Genomic DNA, 21,505 nt, shown 5'->3' with positions numbered 1-21,505 from the left:
AACCAGTCATCTGCCCCTTCGAGTGTGTCTTCCTTGAGATCCGGACGACTGGAATACACAGCCTTGATGGTTTCTAGGCAGTCATGCTCAATTGGCTCTGCTGACACTCTTCCTTCTAGGAATGATGCTGGGTTGACAACATTAGTCACTTGAATGGTTATGTCATCTGATTCAACTAAAATTGCCTGGTACTTCAGGAACCGAGAAGGTGACAGCCAATGGCCACCTTTCTGTTCCAGTACTGCTGATACAGTGTGGGACACTAATACAGTCATTTTCTGGCCCATAGTGAGTTTTCTGGCCTCTTCTGTGTTTATGATTACTGCAGCCACTGCCTTCAGGCATGTGGGCCATCCTTTACTTACTTCGTCTAGTTGCTTAGAGAAGTAAGCCACAGCCCTTTTGTATGGTCCCAATTGTTGAGCTAGGACTCCCAGGGCCATTCCCTGGCATTCATGTGAGAACAGCCAAAATGGCTTTGTTACATCAGGTAGACCTAATTCTGGGGCTTTCATCAGCTCTTGTTTCATTCTTTTAAAGGCTGTTTCTGCCTCAGGAGTCCAGACTAGAATATTTTTAGACTCTTTCAACAAATCATACAGAGGTTTGGCATGTATCCCGTACTGATACATCCACAGGCAACACCAACCTGTCATTCCTAGGAAGGCTCGCAGGTCTCTCACCATTTCAGGCCTGGGCATCTGGCAGATAGCTTCTTTCCTCGCTGTTCCTAGAGATCGCTGTCCTCCAGAGATCTCATATCCTAGGTAGACCACCTTTTCCTGCCCCAGCTGTGCTTTCTGTTGGGAGACTCAATAACCGTTTAGACCCAAGAAATTTAACAACGAGATTGTCCACTCAACACATTGTTCTACATTGTTCTTCTGTTTCAGTTGCTATCAGTAAATCATCCACATATTGCAGAAGAGTGCCCTCTCCCTGTGGCCGTTCCCACTGTTCCAATTCTTTGGCCAATTGATTTCCAAATATTGTAGGACTATTTTCATAACCTTGAGGTAACACCGTCCAGGTTAGTTGTGTTTTTTCTCCCTTTATTAACAAACTCCCATTTGAAGGCAAGAATCTTTTGGCCTTCTGGGCCTAAGGTAAGACAGAAAAATGCATCTTTTAAATCTAGCACTGTAAACCAGATCAGAGTCTCGCTTTCTCTATTTCCAATTTTGCTCTCTCTTCTCCTATTTTTGCCATTTCTGCCTCCCTTTCCTTTTCCTTTCGCTCGGTTGCCCTTGTGTAATATGGATAGCTAGTCCCTTCTCCGGGATCATCTCCCAGGTTTTTGGTGTCTGCTCTGTTGTCTCTCTTCTTCACCCTTTTCCCTGTCTCCTGCGGTGTTTTCTCCTGGTCTTTGTCTCCCCCTACCGGCTTTCGCTGAACACTTTTCAATTCTTCTCTTTTCTCGCTTCCCAATTCTACGGAGCTACTGCCGCTTTCCTGTTGTGATATTGGCGGTGGTACTCCACATCCTGGCACAAGGGGCTGATATTCTTGGAGGCTAACGGTACTTTCCGCTTCACTATTTTTTTCTTTCAACTTAAGGCATCGTTTCCCTATGCTACAAGCATCACAACAGCGTTCCTTTAGCTTGCTGTTTTTCTGATCCTGTTCTAGTGCTAAAACAAAGGGATCTTGAGGTGATACATTTATTCCACAATTTTTTTGCCATTCCTGCTTATCCCTTAAAGTAAAGAACGTCTGCATGCATTACTTCATCCCACTTTTCTATTCTACGGAGAAACAGCAGAAGTTGTAGGATGGTATTATAGTTTAAACTCACCCCCCCCGGTGGCCATTTTTCTCCATCATCTAGTTTATACAGAGGCCACCAATCTTGACAATATTTCACAAGTGTCTTTTTCTTTATATTTCCCCCTGGCATTCCACCTAACTCCTTCCAATGCTTTAAAATGCATCCCAAGGGGGTTTTAGCATTATTTTCCTTACTCTGTTCAGTCCCCATTATGCCTACTCCAGAGGTTACAACTGTGGGGGGGGGGGCCCTTTCTGGATTACCAAATTCTATTCAGATTTCAGCAACTTACAATTTCAACACCTTACTCAACTTATTCTAGCATTCAAGAGCACTTCTTATTTTGTTTTAACAATCCACATTCACACCAATCGCTTCGTCCGTCTCTGGCCGGCCCCCTCGCGGGTGACACGGAAACGCAAATCGGGACTCCACACTCGCTTGGCAATTAAATTGTGTCTCAATCACTCACTTTCACGCACACATACGCACTTTCAGTCAGAACTTTGCACAGGTAAAATTTTACACAGAACCTTACACGTTGCTTTACCGCCTACGGTCACAAGATGCCGCTATAAACAACGAATACCTGCCGGTGCTGCGGTAAGACTCCCCGCAACCGCCCCCGAAGATAAAGCTATTAAACTTTTCTTCAACAGGGACGCGTAATCACTCAAAACATTTAACTCTCTTAAAAGCGGCGCAACAAACACTCAAAACACTTAATTCTCTTAAAAGCGGCGCAACAAGATAGCACAATCAACAACCAACATATAAGCGAGGGATCCCAGAATCAACGACCACAGTATTAACAGATGCCTGTTATCAATACTGTACAATTCTCCTGGGGACTTAAACCCAGGAAGGGACTCGAACCCTTCTCTTTGAAAATCAGGGTTAACTGGACTTGAACCGCTTAACCCTGAAAAGGGACTCAGACCTGGCCTGGACTCGAACCTGCCAGTCTGGGGGCGTCCCCCACGTCCCTGTAAATCTTGGGAGGACTCGAACCTCCCTTTCCCTGGAGGCCTCAAAACCCAAACAAATATATATATAAATACCTGTGCAGTATGAGGAAGGTCTGGTGTCCATCGGTGCGTAGGAGCCAAGGGAGTAGGGGAGGCTTATCCGACAGAATTCGTCGGGGGGCCCCAAAAGCGTCCCCGGCTTCCCCTGGATCACGGCACGACAGAGTCCAGTCCTGCCACGGTCGCCAAATTGAAGCCCAAAAAGGCCTAATAAAACTGTTTAGAGACAGAGTTTTAAGCCTTTAAACAGCAAAGGTATTTATTTACGGATCCGGGGAACTCCCAGCTCTTGCTGGACAAAGAGTTCCGAGGGTTAAGGGAAAGGGTTAGGGTATTTATAGAGTAAAAGGGGAGGTTACAACATCGTTACATTCTCAATTCTTGCTGACTTCATTATATTGTTACAAGGCGATATCAGACCCTATCCATAACTTTCTTCTTATCTGTTGGTGGTGACATCTTTTATGTCCTTCTTGTGCAGATGTTCACATTCTTTGGTGCCCAGCTGGCGCCTAAATGGCCTTGGCAGTGTCTTGTTTTAAGAACAAGACCTACACTTTTAATTATCTTCGAGACAGAAGTTAATCCTGTTCTGGCCTTGTGTTTGGTTACATTGTTCTAGTGGAAAATGACATGTCTCAGCTGCTTTGTTCACTTCTTTCTCAGTTTAACCCTGAATTTTACTGCTTATGAATACAAATTCATTAACATATTACAAGTTTTAATTCTACATAAATTCACACAAACAGCTTGGCCTGCTCTCCTCTCCTTACAGGAGTTAATCCTGTCAGGATCTTTCTCTTTTTCAGACTGGCTTGTCAAAAGAACCTCCCCAGGCCAAAGCTGAGCCAATCAGCAAAGTTTTGGGTGCCTCTGTGAAAACATATATAAGAAAGGGTTGAAAACATCAGACAGGCACAGGAGGAGGAAACAAAAGAGTGAGAAACAGCAGAGGGAACACCAAGGTCAGACAAATAGAACATCTTCCATGGTGGAGCAGGTATTCCCTACAGCCTGTAGAGAACCTCCAGAACAGTGGGATATTCCCAAAGGAACTGCAGCCTGTGGAGAACCCACACCAGACCAGAGGAAAAGTGTGAGAAGGAAGGAATGGCAGAGAAAAAAATTCTATGTATTGACCACAAGCTTCCCCTTTACAGTCCATTGTCTTACTGAAGGGACTGAGTGTAACTTGTTGTTTTATGATGTTCAACAAGGCCAAGTGCCAGGTCCTGCACTTTGGTCACAACAACCCCATTCAATGCTACAGGCTTGAGGAGGAGTGGCTGGAAAGCTGCTGTGCAGAAAAGGATATGGGGCTGTTGTTTGACAGCCATCTGAATATGAGCTAGCAGTGTGTATAGGTGGCCAAGAAGGCCAACGACATCCTGGCTTTCATCAGGAATAGTGTAGACAGCAGGAGAAGGGAAGTGATCATGCCCCTCTACTGGGAACTGGTGAGGCTGCACCTTGAGTTCTGGGCCGGTCGCTACAAGAAAGACATTTTGCTGCTAGAGAGAGTTCAGAGAATGGCAACCAAGCTGGTAAAGGGTTTGGAGATCAAGTCCTATGAGGAGAGGCTAAGGGCATTGGGAATGTTTAGTTTGGAGAAAGGGAGGCTGAGAGGAGACCTAATTGCTCTCTACAACTACCTGAAAGGAGGTTGAAGTGAGGTGGGTGTTGACCTCTTCTCTCAAGTAAATAATGATAGGACTAGAGGAAATGGCATGAAGTTGCACCAGGGGAGGTTTAGACTAGATATTAGGAATAAATTCTTAACTAAAAGTATTCAGGTGCTGGAACAAGCTGCCCAGGGAGGTGGTGAAGTCACCATCCCTGGAAGTATTTAAAAACTGTATATGACACTTAAGGACATGCACTAAGTATATGCACTTAAGGACATGCACTAGTGGCATGGTGATTTTTGTTTGGTTTTTTTTGTTTGTTTTCTGGGTTGACAGTTGGACAGGGTGATCTTAGAAGTCTTTTCTTATTGTGACAATTCTACAACCACAAGTTAGGGACTGGGGGAAAAAAGTACCTCCCACTTTAAGAGATCAAGTTCGTAGCCACTTGAGGAACATAAATAGGTATAAGTCTATGGGACCTGATAAGATGCATACCAGAGTCCTGAGGGAATTGGTTGATGTAGTTGCCAAGCCACTCTCCATGTTATTTAACTGGAAAAAGGGAAAGAGTGCACCCATTTTTAAAAAGGGTTGAAAGGAGGACCCTGGGAACTACTGACCTGTCAGACTCAGCTTTGTGCCTGGGAAGATCACGGAACAGATGCTCCTAGAACCTATGCCAAGACATATGGATGGAGGACAGGAAGGTGATTCAAGACTGCCAGCATGGCTTTACCAAGGCCAAGTCCTGACTCACCAACCTAATGGCTTTCTTTGATGGAGTGACTGCATCAGTGGACAAGGGAAGAGCTATGGATGTCATCTATTTGGACTTCTGTAAGGCTTTTGATACAGTTGCCCAAAACATTCATCTCTCTAAATTGAAGACAGAGGTATTTGATGGATGGACTGTTCAGTGGATGAAGAACTGGTTGGATGATTGCACCCAGAGGGTAGTGATCAATGGTTTGATGTCCATATGAAGAGCCGTGACAAGTGGTGTCCCTCAGGGGTTTGTATTGGGACCAGTTCTGCTAAATATCTTTATCAATGACATAGACAGTGGGATCAAGTGCACTCTCAGCAAGTGTAAGGATGACACCGAACTGAGTGGTTCTGTTGGCATGCCTAAGGGATGGGATGTCATTCAGAGGGACCTGGACAAGCTTGAGAAGTGGGCCCATGTGAACCTCATGATATTCAACAAGGCCAAGTGCAAGGTCCTGCACATGGGTCAGCGCAACTCCCAGTATCAATATAGGCTGAGGGATGAAGGTATTGAGAGCAGCTCTATGGAGAATGACTTGAGGGTACTGGTAGATGAGAAGCTGGATATGAGCCGGCAATGTGTGCTTGCAGTCCAGAAAGCCAACCATATCCTGGGCTACATCAGAAGAATTGTGTCTGGCAGGTCGATGGAGGTGATTCTTCCCCTCTACTCTGCTCTCATGAGGCTCCACCTGGAGTACTATGTCCAGTTCTTGGGCCTCCAACTTAAGAAGGACATGGAGCTCCTGGAGCAAATCCAGAAGAGGGCCACGAAGATCAAAGGGCTGGAGCACCTCTCCTATGAAGACAGACTATTATCTTCTGCTGCTCATCCATGTGGACAGCAGTGATACTGCAAGGGATGACCTTGAAAGCATCAAGAGTGTCTACAGAGTTCTGGGGACAAGGGAAAAAGTCATGGGGCCTGTTGGAACAGGTGCAGAGGAGGACCACAAAAATGGAGGAGGGCTGAAAAAGAAAGATGGGAACAAACATTTTAGTAGGGCCTGTATCAATAGGACAAGGGGTAATGATTTTAAACTAAAAGAGGCTAGATTTAGACTAGATATAAGGAAGAAAATTTTTTACAATGGGAGTGGTGAAACACTGGAACAGGTTGTCCAGAGATATGCTAGATACTCAGTTCTTTCATGTGGTTCTGTCATGGCCATGTGAACACTTAAGGTCTGAATGGATGGTTATGAGGAGGTGAGGAGTATGTGTCAGGGAACCTGGAAGGGCAGGGCTGTTGCTGCTTCTTATGCTGGTTTAGTATTCAATTAAATTTTATCTTTCCATATTTCTGGAAAGGACTGATTCAGGTATGGGTAGAAATATATTAATCTAAATATTGTACTTTCATTTGAGATTCACTCATCAAATTATGCTCTGCTGCTTCTCATTTAAGAAAGGGGTAGATGATTCAGACAAGGAAAGTGAGGAAGGAAGACTGTGTCCACACTTTTTATTATTTATTTTGCAGTTTGGTGATTTAAATGCTGTATCCCCTGGAAATATGGATAAAGGTAAGCAGTCAAATGTCTCAAATGTTTAATTTTAAATTTAACTAATGTGCCTCTTGGAGCAAAACAAGTCCTTATTTTTTGAAAATATAGTAAAGCAGAATCTAAAGCTGTATCATAATTTTAATTATGTGTATATTAGAATTATATGAGTACAATATGCTATACAGTATATATAGTATACAATAATGACTAGAATACTCTAGGTTCTTAATAGTTTTCATATTTCGTGTTATTTGCAAAATAAAGGCCCTTGTATTTAGATTTTTTTCCCTTTGTGCTACTTTTTCTTGGTTGGTTTTTTTTGGTTGGTTGGTTGGTTTGGTTTTGTTTTGTTTTTTCTTTTTTTTTTTTTTGTGCAGATGAGGATAGTGAAGTTGAGAGTGAAACAGAAGAAGAGCTGGATGAAAATGGAGAGCCACAAGCTAAGAGGGAGAAAACAGAACTAAACCAGGCATTTCAGGTGGGCTGCATGCAGCAGCCAGTGCTTGAGAGTGGAGTAGAGCAGAGCCTCCTGAACCCACTTCAGAATGAGCACATAGTTACAAATACTCAGACTGTCAGACAGTGCAGTGCTACTGGAAATACATATACTGCAGTCTAATATTGAAGTGTCCTCCCAACTACAATAGCCCTGTTGATGCTGGACTTGACAGAGGGGGGGAAGAATAGGTCTGAAATTTGACTTATCAAATTTTAGCTGTGCTGAACGTTACCTTTCATTGGAGTTGTGAAATGAAATGGGTGCATGCATTTTTCCAGATGTTTAAAAATATTTGTAAGCAAAATAATTTTACTTTGGTTACTCGATATTATGAGTTTTCCTAGTTTCAAGTGTCAAGGGAAGATTTTTGCCATGCTTTTAATGTTAATGCTTTTGTCCTCTTAAAGTAATTTATCTTTTTAATAGTTTTAAATATTTTAATGTTAATTATTTGTCATAATGATTTCATATACATAGGATTTTAATTAGATACACTTCTGTGAAATATTAAAAGACATACTTTCTTTGACTTATACCAGAGGCATGCTCATTTAACAGCAGATGCATCAAATTTGTTATAAAAGGTGCTTTTCATTGAACAGAAGACACTATTTTGCTAAAATTGTAAGTATTGAGGGGTTATTTTTTTCATTATGTTAGAGGACTGGGAGGATCTACTGCTTTCTTTCTCTTAGGAAGAAGTGGTTTTGCTGCATTTGCAAATGCAGAATGATAGAATTGTAACAATGTGGTAATGTGAACACTGTAGACATGCCCAATTATCGGGTCATCATGTAAACCAAACAAGCTTCCTTTAAAATCAACAACTCCAGATTTTATTTGCATGCCAGATCCTCTGGTTTTGGAGACTACTGATTCTATATATGAGACCACTGAACAGATGCTTTTCATTGTTGAGTAGTACTTCAGTTGACAGAAACTGAACCAGAAAAGAAGTAACCTAATTTTTTTTTTTTAAGTGTACATGCTACTTATGCTGAACTACACAGGCAGGAAAACATTACTTTTGGATTATTTCTATTACAGGGCTTTTCCTACTACTACTTCAATCTGCTGCTTTCAGAAATGATAATTTATAGAACGTAAGGAATGTAGCAACCTGCATAATTTTCTTTTCAAAATATATTTCCTGATTATTAAAGTGAGTTTAAATTTTTACAAAAATTTAATAAGGTAGTATAACTGGCACACTTTACTTGTACTTATTCCCAATTGCATTGATTTTTAATAGGTGGCTAGATGGACCATTGCCATTTAAGAATGTACATCAGGGATCATTGTACCTCGGCTATTACATGGTGCCTTAAACAGAACTGACACTAAGATTCAGGTTTTTTTGTTGTTCTTAATAACTCTTAAAATTTATTTCACTAGGTGTGCCTGCCACTTTCAAATGTCCTAATATTATGGGCAGGTTACATAGATTTAAAAAAAAAATGGGGGTTTCTTATTAAGTGACTTTAATATCCCTCTTAAAATTGATAATAAAGATATTTTCTCTTGTTGCTAGATGAATTTCACTTTATTACAAATAAAATTTGCTTGGGAACTTGAAAAGCAAAACTAGCTTTAATAAGAACTTCAAATGCTGTTAATAAAGTAAATGGACACTAGTCATGAGCATGGTTATGTATTTTTAAACCCTTGTCAGATTTTAATTTTAAAAAGTCAGACTAAATAAATGAGCAGGTACATAATGCAGCGCATATTTAAAATTTGTATATGTGGTAGGGTGCCAGCCTGATGCTATTTTTTAATGATTACAACTTATAGTTTATATAATCCGAATGAATTGACGTCAAACATCTTTGGGTTTTTTCGGATTATTTTAAGCATTTTCATTATTTTTAAAGCAGACATGGATTTGCTAAGCTATAACAGTGAAAATAAATAAAAGTAAAAAATTCACGTAGAGAATAAAAAATCAGTTTTATAGAAAGGACTATAAAAAAATTAGGGAGTCTCTTGTTTTATTTAGTATGGCTTTTGGTTGATTTTTAAAAAATCATATATACCAAATGGGTGAACAGCATGTGAAATGAACAGTATATTTTAGCAAAGAAATTTATTGCTAGAGCTTTCATGTGCTCCAAGAATGGTTACAGATCAACTAAGATGTCCTAACATTTTTCAGTGTACAAAATTATTTGTAAATGGATAAGCAAAATTAGGAGACCAACTGCTCCATTCTAATTCACCTGTGCACTGAATCCTCATAGATTTTTTAATCCCAAATATCACTGCATGTTGAGGTTTTTCTTTAGAAATCAGCACCCTTCACAAAAAGTCCTAAATACAAACCTATGATAAATATTTACACCATTTTATTTTGAATTATAAGATTTTAACAAGTAAAATAACATGAGACACTCAGCATTTTCCATTTTTAAAATAGAGTGGTCTATGCTGTACTGTTGGCATGTATTGCCTGGTTTCAAATTTTGTGTTGACAAACCTTAAATCTTTTTTTATCATTGTCATTTATTGGTAGAATGTTGGATTTGTTGTTGCTGAGAGGTGGGACTTGAATATCCTTTGACTGATATTTTGAACAGGAGATCATTGTTCCTGTAGTACAAAACCCCCACAAAATATATATATATATATATTTTTATTCTTAAATTAAATATTTACATACTAGACAGAAACATCCTTTTTCACAGAAGTCTCAATAGATTTAGGCTAAATTATTCACTGCCCTCAACATGCTGTTTGCTGCAGAACACTACTTCTGCTATTTTGTTTCCATAATTGCATAAATACCTGGAGAAATCAAATATTTGACTTTACAAACATAAGTTGTTTACTTTAGGATACCTTTACAAGATGGAGGTTTAAAAAAAAAATACTATTTTGAAAAAATATAGGGTAATATTTAAACATTCTAATACTGTAAATTAAGAACTATAAAAATAAAATCAAAACTACTTAGTTAATAAGAGAATTAATTTTACAGAACCCTTGGTATGTTTTCAATCAAATTTTCTGCAGTCTATCTGATAAATAGACAAAAAGGACACTTGTATTCATTTTACTTTTAACATTCAGTCACTGTGATGTGAACTAATGGAAAGACAGAGGCACTAGATTCAGTTTCCTCTAAAAGGAGGCAGTTTGGATTATTGAATATCAGAATTTAGAAAGAAAAACACAAACACCTAGAAACTACACCTGCCTTCTGCTGTGTTTAAAAAAGTCCTTTTTTCTTACAAGTAGTACTTACCAGAACAAAGGAAAAAGTTCAAAAGTGAGTCGAGAGTTGTTGAAAATTATAGAAATACCACCTTTCTGAACTTTTCTACTGGTTCCTTCCAGTACCAACAGCAACACTAGGTGCAGATGTATTTATTCAAATCTAGCTGAATGAAAAAAAAGTCTCATTATATTGTTTAGTGGAATTACATCAATAGTATAGTGCAAGTAAGTTGTAAAGATTTTTAGTCAGTTAATACAAATACAGTACTCAAAGTTTTAATTTAACAATATTTTATTCATAATTTATTATAAATGCCCAGTTTGCATGCCTTGAGCATTTCTGCTAGTGATTTTATATGCCAGCAGACCTGGATTTACCCATTTTACCGTAAGCCACTTACAAAGTGACTGCCTAGTTTTTGTTTGAGGAAAATATGTCATAGTTTGATCATTTAAACTCTCTTAGTTTATTATGATTTTTTTTTTATTATAAAAAAAAGAAACCCAGCATATAAAATGTTGGGGTTGGAAGCCCTGAGTAACTAAACATTTGGTAAAAATAGTTTTGTAACCAATAGAATCATAGAGTGGTTTGGATTGGAAAAGACCTTTAAGCTCACATCAAACCATTAACCTAGCATTGCCAAATTCACCACTAAACCATGTCCCTAAGTGCCACATTTAGTCTTTCAAATAACTCCAGAGATGGTGATTCAACCAATTACCTGGGAAGCCTATTCCCATGTTTGACAACCCCTTCAGTGAAAAAATTTTTCCTATCTAGACCGCCTCTGGCACAACTACAGGCAATTTCCTCTCATCCTATTACTTGTCACTTTGGAGAAAAGACTGACACCCACCTAAGTACAACCTCCTTTCATATAGTTATAGAGAGTGATAAGGTCTCCCCTCAGACTCCTCCAAACTAAGTTAAGACTTGTCCTCTTAGACCCTTCACCAGCTTTGTTGCCCTTCTTTGGATGCGCTCCAGCACCTCAATGTCCTTCTTATAGTGAGGAGCCCAAAATTGAACACAGCATTCAAGGTGTGGCCTTGCCAGTGCCAAGTACAAAGGAACAATCACTTCCCTTCTCCTGCTGGCCACACTATTTCTCATAGAAGTCAGGATGCTGTTGGCTTTCTTGCCCCTGTAAACACTGCTGGCTTGTATTGAGCCAGCAATCGACCAATACCCCCAGGTTCTTTTCCTCTGGGCAGCTTTCCAACTGGTCTTCTCCAAACCTTTATCATTTCATGGGGTTGTGACCCAAGTGCAAGACCTGACACTAAGCTTCATTAAATCTCATAAAATTGGCCTCAGTCCATCGACTCAGCCTGTTCATACCCCTCTGCAGAGCCTACCTACTCTCAAGCAGATGAACACTCCCACCCAACTTGGTGTCATCCGCAAAATTACTGAGAGTGCACTTGATCCCCTCATCCAGAGCATTGATAAAGAGAACTGGCCTCAATATGGAGCCCTGGGGAACTCCATTTGTGACCAGCCACCAACTGTATTTAGCTCCATTCACCACAATTCTTTGGGCCTGGCCATCCAGTCATTATTTTACCCAGCAAAGTGTACACTTGTCCAGGCAATGAGCAGACAAAAAGCCATGAGCAGCCATTAATCATTAAGGCTGAAATTCATTGTAGAGAAAAAAGTCCATAAGAAGACTTCAAGCATCAAAATGACCCTCACTGAAATCTGAATTGGGGAAATGCTCTTATGTTCGTAAGTGCTTCCTTGCAAGAACTTTCAGCACTGGGTACACATTACCCTAAAATAAACAATATTTTTTAAAAATTAAGACTGTGGAGGGATGACCTCACCTTGATTGGTGTCTACCAGGGACCTAATCCAGCATCTTTCGACTTGCTGATACCTACAAAATTTTTTTCTTTTTTTTTTTTAAACAAATAATGAGTTCCCAAATACATTGTTAAAGTGATTGTTTTGCATTGAAACAATAAATATCATACTTAAACAACCCAATAAAAAAATTTAAAGTGTCAGAAAAATATAATTTTGTACCAAAGTAAGTTTTTCATCTTCAATGGAAATTTGGATTTAGAGGAAATAAGTAATGAGGCTATTGAATAAACTTTGAGTGCCTTTCACACACTTGGGAAATTTTGCCTTAGGTGGTAAACTGTAATTAGGTTAGTGCTAGAGCTTGCCAATCAATAATTCTGTCATCTCTCAGGGCTTTCTTATCTTCTAGGAAACTTACTTGGTTCCATTTACTTTCTACTATATTTTTTTAAAGTGCCATCATTTAAATTTCACTTAGTAAGTGGCAGATTACATTATTTGGTCCCACAGGCACAGAAACGTAATAACACTAGGAGAAATAGAATTTTTGTTCTTTTGTTTTGTTTTCCTATTTACTGCATATATTATATAAATTAAGAAAGCAACTTTTTCATAGACTGTATGTGACATGTGACATAATGTAATGTTTTTCTGGTTTTAAATTAGTTAGACACAATTAAGGAAAGCATCTTTATAGAATAATCTGGCAGTATTTTGTACAATGTATTTGATTTTGTAAATATGTATTTCCCGATGTGATTTTTTTGTGTGTGTGTGAAAAATGCTAAATCTTTTAGTATCTCATGTCCTCTCAAAATTGAAAGGAGATAAATAATAGTTTGTGGGTAATTTGTATTGTGTACTGTACAATAACTAGAAAACTTTTATAATTATAAAAATATATATTAACTTTTAGTGTGTTGTTTAAAAATTATGACTGGAACATGCTAAAGACAGTAGGATTTTTCTGAATATTTCAGACATGAACTCAGGCTAGTTTTCTTGTGTTTTTCAAAACAAAATTGTGTATTGTCTTCTGAAATAAATAAATCTGTTTTCCTGTTGCAGACATTCGACACTTGAATTGTTTTTGGGTTTACAGAATTAAATATTTAAAATTGTAATACTATTAATTTTGAAAGAAAAATTATTTCAATTTCTGCCTTTTATATAAGACAGTTAATATTTATGTAGCAGTATTAGGACTAAAAAACTAACGGTGTTTCTCAGACTGCAAAAGAGATTTTTATTTGAAGTGTCAACTTGATTAAATAGCTGTTCATGCTTCCAATAACTGCAGAATTTAATATGTTACTTTAAATATAAAGAATAATTTTCCATTATAAATTTTACTATCTAAACTTGGGCTGTTAGGCACAAGAGGACTTTGGCATCTGGACTTCATTGCTGTTAATATATTCCCACCAAAGCCTACTACTGCAGGCTTTGTTTTAGTAAAATTGTGAAAATATTTGCAGCATTAACTTATTTCAGCATATTTAATCTGAAAAAAACCAATAAAATCTCTATTGTATCAAGCCATGTTTCTCATGGATCTCTAATGTTTGTTCCAGGTTGTGTTTTGCATCTAAAAATGTAGAATGCTATTTTAATTGGAGAAGACCCACCGATTAACAGAATGCTAGAACTTTTAAGTGAGCTTGGAATACCAGGATTGAAATGGGTATTTCATATAAAGCTTAGAAAAAAGATAGGAAAGCTACCTCCTAGAGCTTGAAATTTTTTTGTACTTAATGGTGAAAACTGAAGTAAAAAACAGGCATTGAATACCTCAGCCTTTTCCATGACATTGGTCACTATATCTTCTGCCCCACCGATTCCTTGCTAGTTCCAACTCCAGTTGAGCTTTGGTTTTCCTAACTCTATTCCTGCATGCTTGGGCAATATATCTGTTTCTCTTGGGAATCCAGTCTTTGCTTTCACTGTTCATATCTGCCTCATCTGCTTACAAATAAATTGTGTGCATAGTCCATAAGCATTTGGGCCTCCTCTATTAGAATGTGTTCTCTAGGCAGAATCTAGATCTGTTAATAGGTTGCACCCAACATTTCCAAGCACTTATCTATAAAATATAAATTATCTCTAGTGAAAGTAGAGGAGTGATGTATTCCTTATCTCCTTTCAGGAACTGCTGGTGGCAGAGGCATTTTTGTAACCCTTGGGTTATTTGACTGGGGAGAACTGAATATTGTACACACTGTTGATGAACTGGTTCCCTGAAGAAACTGCAATTTGAGGTTGTATTGCATTTCATGGATGTTGTGAGTCTGCACAAGCAGCTGATATAACACCCTAATTCTTGTGAATGCAGTGAAGAAAAAATTAGAGAAAAAAGTTTGAGGGTGGGCAAGACATCTACTCGGTGGTAATGTCTGATTTTATTCATCAGCAGTGCTCTTTTATAGTGCAGAGAAAACATGGCATCACATAAGGTAGATAAGCAATATACAATAAACAAAGATCATGGTTTTGCTAGCTACAGACATTGCTTACAAGATGCAGCACTCTCCCACAATGAAACATCCTGGTTAAAGCCAAAGTTAATAGAATACATAATCACATTATTCAGATAAGTTGTTCTCCAAATTCCTTACTATCTTTTCTGGTGATTAACCTTGCCTCGTTGCTATCTTTGGTCGGCCTTACTTTGCAGCGTGGGACCTTGCCTTTACACTAGCTCTCAGGTCTCTCAAATTATTGAGGCGGCCCTCCACATATCCCCCTTTTTTTTTTTTTTTTTTTTAAAGGGATAATTGTATTCTATGAACCCCAGTCCAGGTTAATCGTGCTCTGAGTCACGATTCTAAAAAAACAAACAAAAATGCCCATTAAAACTCCTATTACTACATAGGGAAAAAATGATGTGGCTAGTCCACCGTGAAAGGGATTTAAAGCAGATAAAAAGGCCTCATATTTCCCTGTGAACTCTTGGACTGGGTAAACTCAAGAGGTCCTTTCAACCTCCATCATTTGTGCCAGCTACTTAGGCCTGTCCTCCCCTCCTAGATGGCCCTCTTATAACAGAGGAAGCTATTCCTCACATCAAGGTCTGGTATGGCATGTGTCCCCACTGCTCAACACCTACTGGACTGCAGCCAGCAGCAGAGCTCTAAGTTCTTCTTGGTGGCAAACGCAGAGGCCAACCCAGTCTTGCCCTTTATTGTGGTAGGAGACGCTTGGCCAGCATCTTGTCGTGTGGGGCCAATATGTTGTTAACCCCTGGTGTGCATTCACGTGAACACTGGGGGGTGGGGGGGTTTCAAGCCTGATGTTAAGTTCTTAATTTAACATTAAACATCTAACCTCTATTATACATCACCACTTGCATACATTACCGTCATCCAGATCCACAGTCTCTGGGGAGCCCCAGCTGCAGAGAGGATTTGGAAAACCCTTCCTGGCAAGTGGGAAATTCCTACACAGTTCATCCACCTGTATGTGAGGCATCCAAAGTCTGCAAGGGGGGTACAACTTTATATACTAAACAACCAGCAAGTCAAGATGACTTGCATATTACCTTATGTGGAAACATCTGTTTCATCTCCTGACCAGCGATGACTGGGACTGGGCCAGAGTCCAGCACGTGGTTGGAAGGATTTCTTTAACATGCTGTCTTTCTAAACATGAAGACAATTATTTTTTATAAATGATGGTTTTGATGATTAATAAAACTAGAGTATATAGTATTTTGGATAGCTACACAGAAGGCTTACTTACAATTGATAATAATAAGATCAGTAGACAATAGAAATATAAAAGGATGCAAGGTACAATTCATAAGTGAATGCAATAATGTAAGATTAACTATAATTTGATTTCCATACATATACATTTAAGAAACATTTCATTGCTAAAGGCACCAAATCAGGTTTCACTGGATGACCTTGATTTTTCACCATTTTGACTGCACAACCCATCAGTGCTTTGATGTTTCCCCACGTTGGCAGTTCTTTCTTCCATGTATTCTGGATTGGAGATCTCGGACGTCTCCATCGTTTGTTTGGCTGCAGGGTCAGGTGGAGGGAATATTTGATGACGTGTTGTAAGGCTCCCGTCATCACAGGTTCAGACATTCTTTTCTGGAACCAAAATGGGTTTATCTGCAGTTTCTGGAAAGACACAAGCAAAACCTTTATCGGATCAGGACCTTTCCATTGCCCTTTTAAAGGATTCTTCCAATTGCACCTGTGGCAAACAGGTTGTTTGAAGTTGACATTCAGCTGCTGTATGGCCTTCTGTATCAATGTTTAAAAAATTTAATGTATAAAGTGTCCTTACTAATTTCCTGTGTAAGAAATCCAGCCAATGTCCCCCTTTTTGTTTTTGCAGCGTATTCTTTAAGTCCCGATGGCAGCGTGCAACAAGCGTCTGTCCTGTACAGTTATAAGGAATACCTGTAGTCAGGGTAATATTATGAGAGTGAAAAAAACAAGCAAAAGAGACACTGGTATATGCCGGGGCATTATCAGTTTTAACGGCATGCTGCAAGCCCATTACAGAAAAAGCAGTCAATAGGTGTGTTATAACATGACGAACAGCCTCTTCTCTTAAGGCAGAAGCAAAAAGAAAATCTGAATAGACATCAACACAAACATGGACATAAGATTGATGGCCAAATGAGGAAACCTGCGTGACATCCATCTGCCACAAATCATTAGGTAGTAGACCCCTAGGGTTAACTGCAGGGTGAGGTACAGCAAGGTAGGGAGCACAGGCAGAACAAGTTCTCACAATGTGTCGTGCTTGCTTTCAAGTAATGCGGAAATACCTGCGCAGGCTCACAGCATTCTGATGGAATAAACAGTGACTTTCCATGGCACAGTGAATGGGTAAGGGAGTATCAGAATCTGCTAAAAAGGCTCGTACCTGACTATCTGCTGTAGCATTTCCTGCTGACAGAGGTCCTGGTAGAGAGGAATGTGCATGAATATGAGTAATAAAAAAAGGTGCACAGCACATGCGTACAAACATCTGTAAACGATAAAAGAGCTGCAAAAGATCATGGTTAGAAGTATATTTTATCCAAGCTGTTTCAATATTTTGACAGACATATTCTGCATAGCAGCTATCAGTCAAGATATAGTCAAGATAGGCTGAGGGAAATCCTCAAAACCAAGGATAAATGCAAATAATTGTCCTACAATCTCTTGGTAGATGTCCCTCTTTACCGCAATTAAAGCATTTTGCCTTTTTGACTGATTGTAAAGCAGCCTCCATTAAATTGACATTGTGTGAATCAGCGTGCCCTAGTTTAGGCCAAGATAAAGGAAATTTTCTGTCTTATACTTTTGCTTTCAGCTAAGTTTCTTGTAAGTAGTTGCACTTGCTGAAATTAACAGCAAGTTTCTAGCTTCTAGGACTGATAACACTCGATGTTTATAGTTACTGCTAGAGACTGGTATGCAGAACCAAGGACACTGCTCAGTTCTGAGGAACATTTTGCCCTCCGGAAGGAGAGAAGGAGTAAAAAGGTCATACCTGTAGGCAACAGGTGGCAGGACCTGCCGAGTAATGAGCTCAGTCGGTGCTCAGCCTCACCTGTGCCCAGTTAAGGCTGGCCCAAGTGCGCATGCTCAAAGATCAAGGGCCAATAAAAGGTGGGGCCTGAGACCCAACTGAGTTCATTACTCGGCAGGTCCTGCCACCTGTTGCCTACACATACCTCCAGCCCTCCCTTAGGGAGGAACGGATAGATGGCCAGAGTTGACCAAACAGAGTATTCCATCCCATACACGTCATACTCAGTACAAATTTGAGGGATCACGAGGGTCAAACCCCTTCCTGCTTCCCCTTCTTCGCCTGTCCCTGCTTGCTTTGGCATCCTGGGAGGATTAGGTCTGTTCGTCTGCCTGTGGTCCTGATCCGTGCCAGCCTGAAACTGTGTGTTCCTGCCTCCAGATCCCGACTGCTCCTGACTCCAGGAGTCTGGCCTGGGACTTTCCTAAGGCTGCGGGGCAGCCTTGGTGGTGAAGTGAGAGTTGTTGGGGGAAAAGGGGGGGAGGAACGTGGTATCAATTTTCCTGTATATTTGTATATATTTAGTAATTTTTTCCTTTTATTATTACTGTTTCATTAAAGCTGTGTAGTTTAGTTTCCAACCCATAAGTCTCTCTCCTTCCTTTATCTGGGAGGGGGATTAATAGAGAGCATCTGTAATTCAGTTTAATTGCCAGGACAGTGTTAAACCGTGACAGATTTAATGGCACCAAACGTGGGTCCCGAGCTAATATAGCTCGACCCCAGTTCAAATTTTGACTAATTTGCCTGAATAGTTTGAATTCCAACTTGACTGGGAGGATATCGATATGGCTTTGCTGATTGGGATCAGACCTTTCTTTGAAAATTTCACAGGGTTAGAGATTAAACCAATCATGCCATACCTTTGGTATTCAGGGTATGTGATATCTGCTTTTGCAGCTGGGACTAGTGTTACTATGTGGTTTATTTCTTGCAAGAGCTGCTTTTTGTTCTTGCAAGAACCATTGTTGCAATATGGTCCTCAATACTGATGTATATTGTGGTGCATGGTGCAGTGGTGTTTCATACAGAGATAAAACCTTAGTTGGTAATTACACTTTCAGTTTTAATTTGGGAAATTATACCACTCCATCTTATTTCGGGCTGACTCCACCAGATTTTAGTAGCAATAGTATTTCATTTCTGAATCTTCTGGTGGGCACTGTTAATTTTTCTCATATATCAGTGAGGAGTAAGACAAAAACCACAGTCATGAGAATGAGCATACCTTTTTGGAGGTTGAGAGTTGCTGTTCGGAGAGTGAGAGCTGCCCCTGGTACAGAGAGCACCCCCACTCCTCCCTCCACAGATGCTTCTCGCCCGCCCTCACGCAAGGGCACAACTCAGATATGGATGGCGAGCATTGCCAGTGTATCTGCTACAGTTGCAGCTGCTGCCTCTACCCCTACAGACACTGCTGCCATTCAGAAAGTGAGCCCTGCTGCTGCTACTGCTGCAGATACCACAGCCTCTCCCCCTCAGCCCACACAGCTACTTGTTGACCTTGTAACTAGGAGAAAAGCAAAACAATTGAAATCAGAAATTAGCCTTAACCCTTCGAAGTCTAAACGAGATGACCAAGTGTTACGATCCGAGTTATTATTTATATTTTGTTTGCGAGGAAAATTCAGCCACTACTCATAGACGAGGCGTGAATTTACAAAAATAACAAGGCTTTATGATTTTAACAAGTTAAAAGGATTTATTTAGGATTTATACAATTAGTTACTTTGGAGAGAAGAGTCGTTAGGAAGAGAAAAGAAGGAGGGAGTAATCAAGATGTTATCGCCGTCCGCTGGCCCTGGCCTCTGGCTGTAGTCGGGTGCATAGGGTCTGTCCCTCCTGCCGCTTCTCTGTCCCGTAGCTGAAGCCGAAGTGCCGAGAGAGGGGGGGGAAGAAGAGCCGCGCACTTCTCCTTTTTCTCTTGGAGTTTTATACAGCAGAAGGAGTTCTGTCTTTTCATAAATCACTGGCACACAGACTTGCACAGATTTTGCCATCTCAAGAACTTCTCTTTTATTTATTATTATCTTTCAGTCCTTGGTACCCTGCTCAATTTATTACCTTTGTCTGGACTGTGTACCAGGAGGCAACCGGATAAGCAGTCTTATCTTTAGGAGCTTGTCAAGCATGATATAAAACAGAAGCTAGTTAAGTTTGGGGAAAAATCTGTTAATTGAGGATTTTTGGTATATTTTAAAAGGAGCAGAAAAAATACTGATTCGAGAGACATATTTTGTATTTTCAAAGTGTTTACATCACCAAGTGATAGAGGAAATAGAGGATACTGCCTCTCCTTGTAGAGCAGCTAAAGCAGAGACAGCTGAGGATGACTCAGAAGAATATGCTCAGTCCTATTCCATGAAAGACTTGCGTACTCTGAGAAAAGCCGTTTTGCAGGTGAACCACTTCTCACTTGGTTACTCTGATGCTGGAATGACGGGGATGCTACCATAACATTAACTCAAAGAGAAGCCAGGCAGTTGGGATCCCTGGCCAAAGATGCAGGTATTTATCAGGCGTTTAGGGAAAAGGCTAGAACCACCAGCCTATGGAAACGACTCTTGTCAGCTGTAAGGGAAAGATATCCCTATAAAGAGGAAATAGACTGCCCACAGGTCAAAGCACCCACAATTGAAAAAGCTATCAGGTATCTGGAAGAATTGGCTGTATGAGATCTGATCTAGACTGATGAAAACATTGAAGATCCTTATAACGTGCCATGCCTCAGCCTATGAGGCAAATGTTGCAAGTAGCGAAAGAAATAGAAATTTAGAAGTAGTTATGCTAAGGTTCGGGCTGGTCAAGCAAGCCAGAAAAACATGCCCTGGGAGCGGGTCTTGGAAACTAGCAAGGAATGTGCTAATGTGCTGAGAAGAGGGGAACAGTTTATCAACAAGGAATGTGCTGGGAAGAGGGGAACAGCTTATCAAAGGGGATTAGTCAAGCATATAGAACATGAAGAAAAGTAAACTGACATTGAAGATAAGGGTTATTACGCATGTAAGGGGGATTGGTGGTGGGAGACAGTTAAAACAATATCTTAAGTTGAAAAAGTATGAGAGATTTGTGGTTTGTGGATGTCTTTCTATTGTTATCTGCATGATGTATATAACTGTTTTGCAACTGAAATTCCGCACGAAGGCTTCATTGTAAAAGGGTATAAAAGCTGAACCGAAAACGAGGATCGTCGGAATCCTGACTTGGGACGCTAGTCCTCAGGTTTCCCGGGCCCCGAATAAAGCACCGCATAAACTGACACTCTGTTGGTTTGTGTCTTGACTATGGGCAACAGTTTTCTGGCGACCCAGATGGGACTCCGGGGGTGGCTGGGGCGGTTCACGTGCTGATCCACTCCAAGCCGGCACCAGGTGATTCCTGGAGGAGACATCAGCCCGTGCCCGACCCCGCACCCAACGGACGACCATAAGGTAAGCCCGAAGGTGCTTTATTCCTTATAGGTTGGTTGGTATAAGGGTTGGTTGTTTGGAAGCCTAGGCGCTGGTCGTAAGACACAGCAAGTAGAAAGCTGTGCGGATCCAGCACTTGCCACTCGCGGCGACGAGTATAGGCAAGTTTGGTATTTGGTATTTGGTATAAGGGTTGGTTGTTTGGAAGCCTAGGCGCTGGTCGTAAGACACGGCAAGTAGAAAGCTGTGCAGATCCAGCACTTGCCACTCGCGGCGACGAGTATAGGCAAGTTTGGTATTTGGTATAGGGATTTGGTAATCGGCCG

The 21,505-nt window shown here is 40.2% G+C and overlaps 1 protein-coding gene across 1 annotated transcript in view; it reads left to right on the top strand.

The window, feature by feature from the left end:
• LOC139789193 (transcription factor RFX3-like) overlaps positions 1-13,764 on the top strand; it is a 135,357-nt gene extending 121,593 nt beyond the window's left edge. Inside the window, exons 15-16 of the mRNA XM_071729712.1 lie at positions 6,676-6,718; positions 7,078-13,764. Coding sequence (XP_071585813.1) covers positions 6,676-6,718; positions 7,078-7,319 — 285 coding nt within the window. The 3' untranslated portion in view covers positions 7,320-13,764. The remainder of the gene's footprint in view (positions 1-6,675; positions 6,719-7,077) is intronic.
• Positions 13,765-21,505: the final 7,741 nt, after the last annotated feature.

This window comes from Heliangelus exortis, chromosome W (assembly GCF_036169615.1).
Source record: "Heliangelus exortis chromosome W, bHelExo1.hap1, whole genome shotgun sequence".
Lineage (NCBI taxonomy): Eukaryota > Metazoa > Chordata > Aves > Apodiformes > Trochilidae > Heliangelus > Heliangelus exortis.
Note: the sequence above shows the minus strand (reverse complement) of the source record. Positions and strands in the feature narration are given on the sequence as shown.